The 15,991-nt window shown below is 38.7% G+C and overlaps 1 protein-coding gene across 2 annotated transcripts in view; it reads right to left on the reverse strand.

Moving 5' to 3' along the window:
• The window catches only part of LOC126483961 (voltage-dependent calcium channel subunit alpha-2/delta-3), an 832,874-nt gene that overhangs the window by 306,155 nt on the left and 510,728 nt on the right, over positions 1 to 15,991 (reverse strand). For both annotated transcript variants that reach the window (XM_050107259.1, XM_050107258.1), the window contains exon 15: positions 13,101 to 13,172. In XM_050107259.1, the coding sequence (XP_049963216.1) occupies positions 13,101 to 13,172 (72 nt within the window). The remainder of the gene's footprint in view (positions 1 to 13,100; positions 13,173 to 15,991) is intronic.

Consider the following 15,991-nt stretch of genomic DNA (forward strand, 5'->3'; position numbering starts at 1 on the left):
TGGCTCTGAGCTTCCCATTTTTGACTGATTTGGCTGTTTGCACACACATGCCTTCAGGTATGAGTTATGGCTGGTCATGGCACTTAGTAATCCAAAGTACTCCTTGACCATCAGCTTATGATTGCTGGTGGTATGTAGATTTCTACTGTATGCCTGAATAGGTTTTTATTTTCAGCAAAAGCTTTACAGTTAACTGACCATCTAGATTGATAAATGGAACTCAACTTGTTGATAGTGGTAGGATAATTACATTTTCAACGGCAAACAACTATGTAGACCAATCTTCATTATGTGTGCTTGTTGGAATAGCTCCATCCGTCTGGAGCTCTTCCACAGTCCATGTTTGTGAAGCCTGTAGGAAGTCCCATCTGAGAATAAAATGAAAACTACATTCTGTTAAAATGATAAATGCAAAAGGATGTGTTCTGTCATAATTATTCTTGCAATACTTCTTCTTACTGACTGGATATATTTTCCATTTGTGACCTTCATCACAGTCACTTCTTATCATGGAACATAGTCTTGTTTTTCTCGTGTCAATGATCATTCAGCATTACAGAAAAAGAAAGCTCTGACTCGACCAGTACCCGGACAGGTAGGCCATCAATGATAACATTGATGAGATGTACAGATATATTTGAAAATGCTGTCCATGAGAAATTTCATCTGTGGTGGACTTATTTTTACAGACGGTTGACTCACTTACTTTTCCTTAATTTGGTGGCTGGGTGAGTAGCTGGTACTTCTGTACAGCGGTATGGAATGGCTATGGCTCGTTGAGGAGTGACCTTGTCCAATGTATAGTGAAGTGCTTCATCCCACTTGTCAACTATATCATCTGCAGTTGACTGGTGTGAACAGGACTGTTGTGAGGGTAGATGTCTTGTGGTGTAATAGTAATAGACCACTCATCATCTTTCTCTGCAGTGGTGTGTGATGTTTACAGGGCAGCCATGCTGCAGTACTGTCCTCTGCCTTCCAAATGTCTGTTCTTTCGTGGGTTATTATTCTTGGTGTATGAGGTGGTTGTACCTGGGTTGGTGAGATACTGGGTTGTTGTTTGATTCCATTGGCAGAAGTCCTAGTTAATCAAGTCCAGCCTTCATAGCATGCCTGACTGGTAATGAAATTGCTGCTAAATATTGATGCACCTCTTCTGCAAAATTCTCTGTTAGCTCCAGGTATACAAGGTTGACATTTATGGCTGCTATCTTTTGTACATTCATTATGACATATCTGGTTGCCATAAACTGCTGTATCTCATCTCTCATTACCTAGAGTATGAGAGAGGTGGCGTCATGATGGTCTTCCATAACAGCCATTGGGACCACATTTGAGAGTCTTTCATACCTCTTTCATCAGAGTCTTTCTGTTACACTCCCTTGGTGTGCTGGCAGCACTGGATGAATTCTTCTGATTTGTGGCATTCTTCACCCTTGACAGGCTAAAAGGATCAAAGTATTTCTCAACCATGGACATGGTGTGGGTTACTGGCAAATCAAGATTGGCATAGCTGACTGGGGAAAGACTGCTTTCTTAATACCTGATGGCCTCTAAGAGTCAAAGTTGTGCTGTTTGGACTAGGTAATGCTCCAGCCATCTTTGAGCATACAATGTACAACCTGACACCTATGTAAATGGATGACATTGCAAATTTTTTCAAAGATGTGATGACGGTCACCTGCTTTATTTCTTGAATGAGATTTTCACTCTGGAATGGAGTGAGCACTGATATGAAACTTCCTGACAGATTAAAACTGTGTGCCGGACAGAGACTCGAACTCGGGACCTTTGCCTTTCGCGGGCAAGTGCTCTACCAACTGAGCTACCCAAGCACGACTCACGACCCGTCCTCACAGCTTCAATTTTGCCAGTACCTTGTCTCCAACCTTCCAAACTTCACAGAAGCTCTTCTGCGAAACAAGCAGAACTAGCACTCCTGGAAGAAAGGATACTGCAGAGACATGGTAGAGCACTTGCATGCAAAAGGCAAAGGTCCTGAGTTCGAGTCTCAGTCTGGCACACAGTTTTAATCCATCAGGAAGTTTCATATCAGTGCACACTCCACTGCAGAGTGAAAATCTCATTCTGGAAACATCCCCCAGGCTGTGGTTAAGCCATATCTCTGCAATATCCTTTCTTCCAGGAGTGCTAGTTCTGCTTGTTTCGCAGAAGAGCTTCTGTGAAGTTTGGAAGGTAGGAGATGCAGTACTGGCAGAACTAAAGCTGTGTGGATGGGTCGTGAGTCGTGTTTGGGTAGCTCGGTTGGTAGAGCACTTGCCCGCGAAAGGCAAAGGTCCCGAGTTCGAGTCTCTGTCTGGCACACTGCTTTATTTCTTCATTGATTGTCCTCGGTGTTGATGTACTGGCTGAAAAATTTGGGGGTGTAAGTGCAACTACAGTCTACTGTAAATGATGTAGCTGACAGAGGCACAGTTACATTTCACAGCAGTTTACTTTCACTTTTCACAAACCCCCATATACACATTTAATATGGCCAGTACACTATTGTTCTAACTTCCCATAAACCTTATTAATAGATAGCAGGTGAACATCCACATATTGCTACAATAGTTTACTGTTGAACATCTACAAGCAGTAAAAGCCTAACCACACAGTTCACAGTGTTTCAAATAAATTGAACAGACACTGCCATTGCTTTAACACACAGCCTATTGGTGTAACACTTATTTCACTGTTTAGTTGATGCATTGTCATCATTCTAACAAACACAGGTTCCTTGTCTGAAACTCGGCCGTGGACTGACTGGCTCGAGACCAAAAACCATGACCTTATATATCCTCACAATAATAGGTGCTGAAACTACACATTTTCAAAGTTTAATTTACAGAAATTACAATTAAAGCTTAACTCATCAAATTAACTGAATATATCGAAAAACTGGTTCTTTTTAACAGTTTCTTCTGAAGCAAGAGTTAGGCCAAATTATTTGTTTAAATCAAGAACTTAACAAATATAAGTATGCAAACAATACTTTGGACAAAACTGTTAATTACTTTGGAATTAATTAAGAGCTGGCTTTGCTAACATGTTTTCGAATAGAGCCAAATAGATTCTTTAAGAATGATATTGTTTGGTCTCCCAAATGTTTATAATTAGTACAGAATTTATATTTGTTTATATGTTAACAATAGAATTTAAGTTAAAAAACAATTACTTATTTCACCCTATAATGAAAAATACAAACTAGTAATAGTCAAAATAAATTAGCACATCAATTACATACATAAAACTAAGCACAAAATTAGATCTGGTGTTGTTGTTGTTGTGGTCTTCAGTCCTGAGACTGGTTTGATGCAGCTCTACATGCTACTCTATCCTGTGCAAGCTTCTTCATCTCCCAGAACCTACTGCAACCTACATCCTTCTGAATCTGCTTAGCGTATTCATCTCTTGGTCTCCCTCTACGATTTTTACCCTCCACACTGCCCTCCAATACTAAATTGGTGATCCTTTGATGCCTCAGAACATGTCCTACCAACTGATCCCTTCTTCTGGTCAAGTTGTGCCACAAACTTCTCTTCTCCCCAATCCTATTCAATACTTCCTCATTAGTTATGTGATCTACCCATCTAATCTTCAGCATTCTTCTGTAGCACCACATTTCGAAAGCTTCTATTCTCTTCTTGTCCAAACTATTTATTGTCCATGTTTCACTTCCATACATGGCTACACTCCATGCAAATACTTTCAGAAATGACTTCCTGACACTTAAATCTATACTCGATGTTAACAAATTTCTCTTCTTCAGAAATGCTTTCCTTGCCATTGCCAGTATACATTTTATATCCTCTCTACTTCGACCATCATCAGTTATTTTGCTCCCCAAATAGCAAAACTCCTTTACTACTTTAAGTGTCTCATTTCCTAATCTAATTCCCTCAGCATCACCCGACTTAATTCGACTACATTCCATTATCCTCGTTTTGCTTTTGTTGATGTTCATCTTATATCCTCCTTTCAAGACACTGTCCATCTGGTGTTATATTCTTTAAAACTGAGGGCCAACCTTTATCCTTTATGAGTATGCAAATTATACTGACGGATGTTAATATTACTTAGTTAAAAGGGAAAAAACAAATTTAAGGAGGCAGATGGCAAAATGAGAGGAAGTAAAAATATCCCACCTTGCTTCATCACAACGTCTGAAGAAAACATAAACCACATGACAACCACATTGATGTATGTTCATACGGCAGGTATCTACATGAATCAGAAAGTGTGTCTCTTCAACACTCAAGAAATAAAAATCCAGGGGTAACTAATCAATGGCAATGGAGTCCATTCCAATCAAGATAAAGTAACAGTAGTTACAAATTTTCTGACTCCTTGATACTTTTGAGACATGAGAAGATTTATTGGCATATGCTCTTACTATTTTTTATTCATGAATATTTACCCAGACATGTCCATTGCAAGAACTACTGCAGGAAGACACCAAATTTTCCTGGAACGAGGCACAAGAAAGATCTTCTCTTGTCTTTAAGGAAGCACAAACATCTTCTCCAGTCCTTGAACTGTATGATATGAGGGACAGAATTTCACACTGCTATTACAATTTATGGGATGGGTGCAGATCTGATGCCAACTACAAAAATACTGAAAAGGTTATAGCTTATGTTTCTAGAGTACTCTGCAAGTCGGAGATGAACTACTTTACAAGCAAGAAAGACTGCCTGGTAGGTGTTTGAGTCATCAACACATTCCAGCCATATTTATTTGGCAAATCATTGATCGCTGTGAAGAATCACCATTCTCGAGGGTGGATGACTAGCCTGATGGATCCATCAGTTCGACTGGCAAGATGGGCAGTAAGGCTTCAGGAGGAAGATGGCACAATGGTATATAAAACTGAGTGCAGACGTAAGGACACTAACTGCCTTTCAAGTAATCCTTTGGTGGAACATAGTAGTGAGGATCAAATCTCAGTCATTGATGTATTGAATAACATCACTGCTGCACGTAGGGAAGATTCAGCACCTGTGAAAAACACGTTATAGGAAGAACTATGATCTAATCCAATGGGACAGAAATGGCTGCCCCTCATACCAGATCATCTACGGCGAACTGTCCTGAAGCATTTTCATGACACATCAACATCTGGTCTTGCGTGGGATTCACAAAGATGCTACACAGAATTGGATGCAAGTATCAAGATATCTGCTGCTCCATTAGAAACTATGTGAATGACTGCAAAGAATGTTAGTGGAGGAAGCACATGTCACAATTACCTCTAGAGCATCTGATACCTATTCTGCCTACAGCAGCACCATTCCACTGGACCAGAACTAACATCTTGGGGAGACTTTGCACTTTCTGAAATTGATGGACAGGAATTAATGCATAACAGTCTGCACTAATCACCACACCTGCTATGCCATCACCAGAACTGGACCAACTGCCAAATTCAGAAAATTGCAAGTTTCCTTTTGGACCATGGAGCAGTCCGTGTGATGATCTCTGATTGTGGAAAAGTTTTCCAGTCAAAAGTAGTACCTGAAGTAATTTCACATTGTGACATAACACACAGAATGACTATGTCAAACATGCCATCACCAGGACTCAAAAAGCATGACAGCATACTCTCTCATGGTCCCTGGACACATGGGAAAAGGACTGTCAGCATTATAACATCAAGCACTGGGCATTGAGATACAGCCTAGGAGACTTGGTATGCATTTTTACACCTGTGTGGAAAGTGGGAGTATCGGAAAAATTAATAAAATAAAGTATCCTTCGCTGCTTGTCAGGGATCACATACAAAGTTAATGATTATGATCCTTCATGAACAGAATGCAGAGAAGTAATCCATGTCCCACGAGTCATGACCAGCTGCAGTCCTGAGGTGCAGATCAATGATGGGAGCTTTGCATCCAAGGAAACAAAGCTTTCTCACTGATCATGAAGCTTTGGCAGGAGCAGCTACCTTCAGTGTTCATCATAATGAGGAGGATGTGACAATGTGACCCAAATGTGAAGAACCTCCAGTGCTGCTTTACAGAGTGCGATTGACAAGATCTGGATCTGGGATGCTGTAATTGGCTTCTGAAACTGCAGGTCACTATTCGTCCAGGAGAGGCAGCAATGATGTGTGGTGTGCTGCATGCAATGTGGAGTTGTGGCTGTGCTGGTGACTAGTGTGCTGTGAACTGTCAGCTCAAATTTGATCACCAACACGTTACTTAGTATTTAGCATTTGTGGAAGGTTCTCGATATTTCTTATGTTTGTACTGTTTGCATATTCACAAGCATCAATGCTTGTATAAACAATAATACTTTTCTTTGAGGAGGCACTTACGTTGTGTTCATATGTTGGAGTCAGAACAAAGGTGCTTTCAGTGTTCATTGTTTTACTTCGTTGATGAACCTCATTTGAAATTTGGGCTTGATTGTTGTTACAGTGGGACAATGTTAACAGAACACCAACAATGAATTTACAAGAAGTCACTCACTTCAAACAGCTATATTTTCTTGCTTCTACATCTGCAAGTGACAGATAGGCAACATCATGTTTTGAGTGTATTTCTAAACTTTGATATCTTCAGCTATGATAAGGTATGTAGGTAGATAGAGAATGTAGGTATTACAGAATCAGCACTTGACTAGATTAAGTCCTACCTTAATCAGAGAAAACAGTTCATAGTGATAACACATGAAGAAAATTCATAGAAATAACACACGAAGAAAATGAAACAGCTAATGTACAAAAATCTGATCTATTAGCAATGAAATGCTGTGTGCCTCAAGGGTAAATCCTGTATTCACTTGAAGCAAACAACTTAAACAACAGTAATGGTAAAATACGCCAATTTGCAGATAACACTAAAATCCTGATAACTGGAAATAAGAAAATATTGAAAGAAAACGTTAAAGGCAGTTATGGGGAATGTAGTAGACTCATTTGTGGTGAATAACTTATTTATAAAACTGGAAAAAAATATTGCAATGGACATATTTACCAAACAAAATAGAACACCAGTTAATCCCCATACTGAACTAAATGGACAATCAATGACCAAAACTAAAAATACAAAATTTCTTGGCGTATGAATACAGCATAACACAAAATGGAATACAAATACAGATTATATAAATAGAAAATTGAGCAGGATATGTTTTATTATAAGAACACTAATGTCCAGCATGAACTACAATAATCTCGAGGCTATGTGCTTGTCTATGTCCACTCAACATAAAAATATGGAGTAGTATTTTTGAGAGACAGAGTAACAAGCCAGATATCTTTCAGACTGCAGAAAAAGATAATCAGACTTATGTTGTAAGTACATAGAAGACCATCATGCGCTCAACTATTTACAGGAAATAAAATTCTACCACTTCCATGAATGTATGTATTGTTTGTTGTTGTGGTCTTCAGTCCTGAGACTGGTTTGATGCAGCTCTCCATGCTACTCTATCCTGTGCAAGCTTCTTCATCTCCCAGTACCTACTGCAACCTACATCCTTCTGAATCTGCTTAGTGTATTGATCTCTTGGTCTCCCTCTACGATTTGTACCCTCCATGCTGCCCTCCAATGCTAAATTTGTGGTCCCTTGATGCCTCAAAACATGTCCTACCAACCGATCCCTTCTTCTAGTCAAGTTGTGCCACAAACTTCTCTTCTCCCCAATCCTATTCAATACCTCCTCATTAGTTATGTGATCTACCCACCTTATCTTCAGCATTCTTCTGTAGCACCACATTTCGAAAGCTTCTATTCTCTTCTTGTCCAAACTGGTTATCGTCCATGTTTCACTTCCATACATGGCTACACTCAATACAAATACTTTCAGAAACGACTTCCTGGCACTTAAATCTATACTCGATGTTAACAAATTTCTCTTCTTCAGAAACGATTTCCTTGCCATTGCCAGTCTACATTTTATATCCTCTCTACTTCGACCATCATCAGCTATTCTGCTCCCCAAATAGCAGAAGTCCTTTACTACTTTAAGTGTCTCATTTCCTAATCTAATCCCCTCTGCATCACCCGATTTAATTTGACTACATTCCATTATCCTCGTTTTGCTTTTGTTGATGTTCATCTTATATCCTCCTTTCAAGACACTGTCCATTCCGTTCAACTGCTCTTCCAAGTCCTTTGCTGTCTCTGACAGAATTACAATGTCATCGGCAAACCTCAAAGTTTTTACTTCTTCTCCATGAATTTTAATACCTACTCCGAATTTTTCTTTTGTTTCCTTTACTGCTTGCTCAATATACAGATTGAATAACATCGGGGAGAGGCTACAACCCTGTCTCACTCCTTTCCCAACCACTGCTTCCCTTTCATGCCCCTCGACTCGAATGTATGTATAAGAAAATATAATTATTAGAGGGGCTGGCCAGTACTTACCTCAGCTCAGTACAGCCGATAGATACACATAAAACAGAACTGAAAATTTACATTCCTAGCTTTCGGAACGTTGTTCCTTCATCAGGGAGGAGAAAGGGGAAAAAAAGGGAAGAAGGGAAAGTGGATTCAGTTACTCACAACCCAGGTTATGAAGCAACAGGGAAAGGTAAACAGGGAGGGTAGCAAGGATGGAGGCATGGTTGTCAGAGGGAAGCCAAAGATATTCTACTGTAAGTACTGTGCCAGCTTCAAACCAAAGAGGATGCATACAGAAGTAAAGAGGTATATAGTATAAAGATAAACACAACTATGTAGGATGAAAAGATGCTTGAATGGCTATAGAGGAAAGGGAAAGAGGAGATGACTGAAGAGTGAGTGGGAGTGAGGTTGTTTAACGAAGGTTCAGTCCAGGGGGATGGCGGGATGAAAGGATGTGTTGGAGTGCAAGTTTCCATCTCCGCAGTTCAGAGGGACTGGTGTTGGGTGGGAGAAGCCAAATGGCACATACGGTGTAGCAGGTTCCTAGGTCCCTAGAATTATGCTGGAGGGCATGCTCCACTACTGGGTATTGGGCATCTCCTAGGCGGACAGTTCGTCTGTGTCCGTTCATGTGCTCAGCCAGTTTAGTTGTTGTCATGCCGATGTAAAAGGCTGTGCAGTGCAGGCATGTCAGTTGATAAATGACATGTGTAGTTTCACACGTAGCCCTGCCTTGAATTGTGTATGTTTTACCAGTAGCGGGGCTGGAGTAGGTGGTTGTGGGGGGATGCATGGGGCAGGTTTTGCAGCGGGGTCGGTTACAGGGGTAGGAACCGCTGGGTAGAGAAGGTAGTCTGGTAATATTGTAGGGTTTAACAAGGATGTTACGGAGGTTAGGGGGGCAATGAAAGGCAACTCTGGGTGGTGTGGGGAGAATTTTGTCAAGGGATGATCTCATTTCAGGGATATGACTTTCTCAAGTCACAGTACTTACAGTAGAATATCTTTGGCTTCCCTCTGACAACCAATCCTCCATCCTTGCTACCCTCCCTGTTTACCTTTCCCTGTTGCTTCATAACCTGGGTTGTGAGTAACTGAATCCACTTTCCCTTCTTCCCTTTTTTTCCCCTCTCTCCTCCCTGATGAAGGAACAAAGTTCCGAAAGCTAGGAATGTAAATTTTCAGTTCTGTTTTATGTGTATCTAATAATAATAATAATAATAATAATAATAATAATAATAATTTTATTGTCATTCGGCCATTACAGCAATAGACAACGTCATATACATACTAAAATACAATTAATAGTTTGAAAGAAACAACAGGTTTCTTGTTAACATTATAGTATTATATTACAGTTGATAAATTCTCTTATGTCATAGAATGGGTGGAGGACTAGCCAGTCATGAATTGTTTGTTTGAATAATTGTTCAGGTAATTCTTGAACAGATTGAGGAAGTTTATTAAATAATTTGTACCCCATGATTTCGTAGCTGTTGAGTGACTTTGACAACCTGTGGTAAGGAATATAGAGGCACCTATTCCTTCTTGTATTGTGGCTGTGTACATTTTCTCTGGTTTTTGTTTCTGGTAATTTCTTCTTTGTATAAATTAGAACATAGTATATGTACAAGTTTATAACAGTCATGATTTTCTGTTCACAGAACAATGGTTTACAGTGTGCCTTATATGCAGAACCAGTAATTATCCTAATAGCTTTTTTTTTGCAGTATTAATATGTCATGTACACAGCTAGAGTTCCCCCACAAAATAATTCCATATGTTATTATACTCTGAAAGAATGAAAAATAGGATGTTCTAACATATTTTTCAGGAACACAATCCATAAGTCGCCTTAACAGGTAAATAACTCTAGACAATTTACCACTAATATATTGTACATGTTGACCCCAAGATAATTTATCATCAATGTATACCCCCAAAAATTTGAAATAACTTGGATCGTCTGACAGAAGCTTGTCTCTAAGACTACAGACCATCTGCTGTGTTTTGTTTTCATTCAGCAGGAATCCATTTGCCTTGAACCAATAGGATGCTTGGTCAATTGTCTTTGCTGCACAAGTTTTAAGGCTATTGAAATCCTCACTAGCATGAAGAAATGTTGTATCATCTTCATACAACACAGTGGTGGACTTGATAAATGACGGCAGATCATTTATCATTATCAGGAACAAAAAGGGGCCCAGCACAGATCCCTGCGGAACACCTACCTTGACTTGCTCTATACTCGACATTTCTCTCCCTACACAAACAACTTGCTTACGATTCTGAAGATATGATTTTATTAATTTAAGGCTGTTATGTCTAATGCCATAGAATTCCAGTTTTTCTAGGAGTGGCTTATGCTTTACACAGTCAAAAGCTTTGCTTAGATCACAAAATGTGAGTTGAGCATAGCCCTTATCCTCAAACACTTGATGTAAGTATTTGACTACAAAGTCTATAGCATCCACAGTAGACAACTTTTTCCTAAAACCATACTGAGATTCACTAATTATTCCTAATTTTTCAAAATAGACAGATAGCTGTTGGTAAATTACACATTCCAGTATTTTAGAAAAAGCTGGGACTATGGAGATTGGTCTGTAACTGCAAGGTGAGTCCATATCTCCCTTTTTATATATTGGAATTACCCTAGCCACTTTGAGTTCTTCGGGAAAATATCCTTCAGATATGCATTTATTTATACAGAATGTTAAGGGGTACACAATATAGTCTATTACTTTCTTTAGTAAATTACAGGATATGTCATATATATCTACACTGTCTGAAGATTTCATCCATTTTACAATGCTTAGGACATGACTAGGTGAGACCTCGGAGAACATAAACGTACCTGTGTCTGTCGGTGTTCTGCAAACATTTTTAGAAAGTAACTCTGATGAATTGATATCAGGTTTGATTATAGTATTTCCTACATTTTCAACAGATTTAATAAAGAAATCATTGAATTTTTGGGGACTTATATTAATTTTTTTGCTTCTTACATCTTTAGCAACACCATTTATTAATTTCCATGCAGCTTTGCACTTATTTGTAGAATTATCAATGGTATTGAAATTATGTGCTTTTTTGGCTTCCACGATGGCTTTTTTATACTCATTCCTGCATTTTATATAGGCTAATCTGGCATGTTCTGTTTTCTGATTGCTACATATATTGTGCAACACCATAACTTGGTTTTTCATACTTGATAATTGTTTAGTGAACCATGAATTTTGTCTGTTTGTAGCCCTGTTTGTAAAGCCTTTGTCAGTTAATTTGCATTTCTTTATGGGGATATTGTCATTAAATTGTGTCAGAAATGTTTTAAAAAATCTCTCAAATAATAGTTTCCCTGACAAATTAGCACTAAGACTATAACTTGTGTCACCATGACATTGGTTGAACCAGTCTCTCTCAGCAAGGGACTTACAGAGCTGAACAATTTTGTCATCTGTGACAGGCCTGGTGATTATAACTTTTGGGACAGGCTTAGTAATATTACTATTATCAATACAGAACCTACTTGTATAGTTTAAAGATACAGAGTCATGATCTGAAAATGGAAACGCTGTAACAGCACATGATTCTTCTGTAGTTTTAAAGTTGACAAAAATATTGTCAAGACATGCTTTATCTCTTGTGGGCCTGTTATCGATTGAGTGCAAATTGCACTGTCTTAAAAGGTTTTTCAACTCAGTCACAGTACGTTTATGTGTTGTTATATCAAAATCTGCATTCAGATCTCCACCAATTACTATGTCATAATGCAACCATCTGGTCCCTCTTAGTACATCTAACAGCATGTCCAATTTTTCTAGAAATACATTGATGATACCCTTAGGTGACCTGTAAAGGGATACTATTACTAACTTAAGACTGTACTGAGCTGAGGTAAGTACTGGCCAGCCCCTCTATCTCTTTGTTAGTATTTGTTTCACATCTTATATGAGATTTTCCATTAATCATTTAAAATATAATTATTATAAAATAAAAACTGAACAGTAGCCATTCTTGTATCTCCAATAATGAATCTATGCATAGATACTTTGTATTATACCAGAAATACAAATTAAGCACATGTACTGAGCTGAGGTAAGTACTGGCCAGCCCCTCTATCTCTTTGTTAGTATTTGTTTCACATCTTATATGAGATTTTCCATTAATCATTTAAAATATAATTATTATAAAATAAAAACTGAACAGTAGCCATTCTTGTATCTCCAATAATGAATCTATGCATAGATACTTTGTATTATACCAGAAATACAAATTAAGCACATGTTCAGTAGACGAATACAGGACTATTCTAAAAAGGCATACTTCATCCTAGCATCAGACTGTGTAACACATGACTCACATGCACAAAAATAAGGATAAATTCAAATCATCATAAAAGATTACTATGTTGAGTGCTGCTTTTGTTCTGCAAGGGAATATCTGAAAAACAAAACTGAACCAGCCTTTGTTCTACATTTGAAAAATGTCCTCAATAATACAATATTATTTAATTTTATTTCTGGTAGTAAATAATAGTGTTCAGTGTATAAAATATTTGTACCACTTAAATACTAGTCCACTGTCTACTGTACACATTACAATACTATATTTACAAAATCATTATTCATCATGCTGCTTCATGCAGCATGAAAGACAGTGTTAAGTTTTACAGTTCCAATAATATAAACATATGTTATGTACTCGAATTAAGATTATGAATTAAAGTTCAAATATACTCACCATGTCATCATAATGGTACTTCACACTAAGCACCTCACTTCCTTTCTTTCGATTTATAATGTTCTCACGGAGCTGGAAAGAAGGGAATTATCATCTCACTCAATTTCCACACACACACACACACACACACACAGCTCTACACAGAACAAAATAAATAACAGCTGTTTTACAGGTTTCTTTGTCACAGCTTATTCAGTTACTGAGGTAGGTGTATGAACTGTTTTTAGGCAACAGTATCTGCTAATTGAGGAAAATATTTTATTTATTGATTTATTTACTGCTGTATTTGCTAAACACACTGATTTGTCATCTAAAACAGGTAGCATTTTACATAGTATATCTGAACAGTTTCCATCACATCACATCACACATAAATTTACAGCTGATAGTACTTTAAAAACATAAAATACTACATAATGACGAAACAATCGGCAACTGAGGATTAAAAAACAGTCATGGAAACACAAATGGCCTTACTCTGTGTAAAGGCAGCAGGATGGTTTGCAGAGAGTCCTGAAAAAGACTTCATGTCTGTCATCTGCCAGCAGAGGCTATTATCTCAATGGGACAGAAACTGATAGATGTGATGTAACTGTGCAGACATATGACTGATAATGAGTTCAGAAAAATTGGATGATTTATTCAAGAGAAAGAGCTTCACAAATTGAGCAAGTTAATAATGTGTTGGATCACCTCTGGCCCATATACAAGCAGATATTCCATTCGGCACTGATTGCTAAAGTTGTTAGATAACCTCCTGAGGGATATCAGGTGAAGTTATATCCAAGTGGTTCTTTACATCATCGAAGTTCTGAGCTGGATGGAGGACCCTACCCATAATGCTCCAAATGTTCTCAATTGGATATAGATTTGGTGACACTGCTGGCCACGGTAGAGTTTAGCATGCATGAAGACAAGCAGTTGAAACTCTCACTGTGTGCAGGCAGGCATTATCTTGCTGAAATGGAAGCCCAGGATGGCTTGCCATGAATGGTAACAATATGGGCTTAGTATGTCATCGATGTTCTTCTGAACTATTAGAGTGTCACAGATGACAACTCCTGGCTGTCGGGCCATATGGTGGGTGACAGTAAGGTTGGGATCCCACTGCTGTCCAGTGTGCCTCCAGACACGTCTTTGCTAGTCACTGGGGCTCGGTTCAAAGCATGACTCATCACTGAAGACAATTCTACTCAATTCAATGATATTCCAGGCCAAATGTGCCCAACACAACTGCAAATTGACTTGCTGGTGCACAGTGGTCAATGGTAATCTGCAAAAGGGGTGCCGTGAGCTCAGCCTCCTTTCTGTGAGCTGCCTATTAATGGCCCTTGTGGTCACTGAAGCATCCGCTGCATGTCAAAATTGATGATAATCATGTGTCCTGAGTTCAAAGTGCATCTCTGACACTCAGTCCTCACCTTATGTCACATTTCTAGATTGACTGCTTCCTTCTTGATGCTGTGTTCAGCTTGATTCACCCATTCCTGCCAATATCACCAAATAGTGGCATCACTCCTATTTACATGTCAAATGCGGACATCTGTGTATATTGTTCACACACCTGTTTGCAAAGCACAGTTACTATCTGAGTATATGGATTGGAATTTGCAAAGACTTTATGCCCTGGTATCAGGATGTCCCCTGTTTACTATCTTTGCTAGCTGCATGGTGAAACTGCACTGCAATGTGACACATTCAAACAGTGGTTGACAAAGTTTACAGTTTTGCATTATCTTTAGATACCTGTATGAATATCAATTTGTGACCAATCTGCGTAACTCCTCTGTGGTGTATCATACTCTACATAACTTGTGTGTTTTAAGTAATGAAACACCTATAACATGTACGTATTACTTCTTAACCACTGCATAGTGGTTACGAAAACTGTAACACCTGTGACACAAACAAGTAAAATTGTCTCTCTGATTCAGCAACAGGTTTCGTGCACAGAGTTATAGTAAATCCGTAGCTGAACATCAAATGCACCTACCTAGAATGTGGAGGAACTAGGTCTTGCTGACAACAGTGAGCAGTGTGCTGCCCCATGCCCCTCCTTACTGCATCCAAATGTAACCATTAGGAAGAGGATGATACGATTGCCAGGTAGCTGCATACGTGGTTCTCAGGAGTGGTTTGGGGTGTTATAAATGGAGTGTAAGAGTTGAAGCAACAACGAGTTTGTTTCTAGTAGCAGACGTTACAATGTGTACTCATACTGAATTATTCTTGCAGCTACAAAAATTAAGATTAATATTGTGATTCAAGGGAGAAGTATTTGGAAGTTTATTTGAATGTTATTGTATAAGAAAATATGTAGGTTTTTTTTCATTTATGGAGTAGGAATCTGTTAATTGACTTAGTTTTAAATACCACTCATCAGGAGATTTTCTTCACCTACGAACTGAGAGTTCATGTTGTCTTCTCATCTTCATTGACACACAAGTCATACAAAGTGAATAATGCCATACAATCATACAATCATTTTTGTACTACTCTACTAAGGGAACCACAGAAAGTGGAGAGAGAGAGAGAGAGAGAGAGAGAGAGAGAGAGAGAGAGAGAGAGAGGGGGGGGAGGCAGGGGGGATGGCAAATGGGCCCAGTGTGTGTGTGTGTGTGTGTGTGTGTGTGTGTGTGTGTGTGTGTGTGTGTAAGGGGGGGGGGGGGGTGATGGCAAAATGACCTGGTTGTGCACTCAGTTTCTTTTCATTTCTAAGTGTGTACAGCACATCTTCATTTTTGCAGGATAAGTGACACAATAATTGTAAATACATTGTCCAAAAAGGACTACCTCCAAAAAAGCTGTGAGTAAAGTTACGCAGACATGTCAGCAGTTTTATCGAAAGCACGCGACAATAAGGCCTACATGTAAGAACAAAGCAGGCTAAC

Source organism: Schistocerca serialis, chromosome 6, assembly GCF_023864345.2.
Source record: "Schistocerca serialis cubense isolate TAMUIC-IGC-003099 chromosome 6, iqSchSeri2.2, whole genome shotgun sequence".
Lineage (NCBI taxonomy): Eukaryota > Metazoa > Arthropoda > Insecta > Orthoptera > Acrididae > Schistocerca > Schistocerca serialis.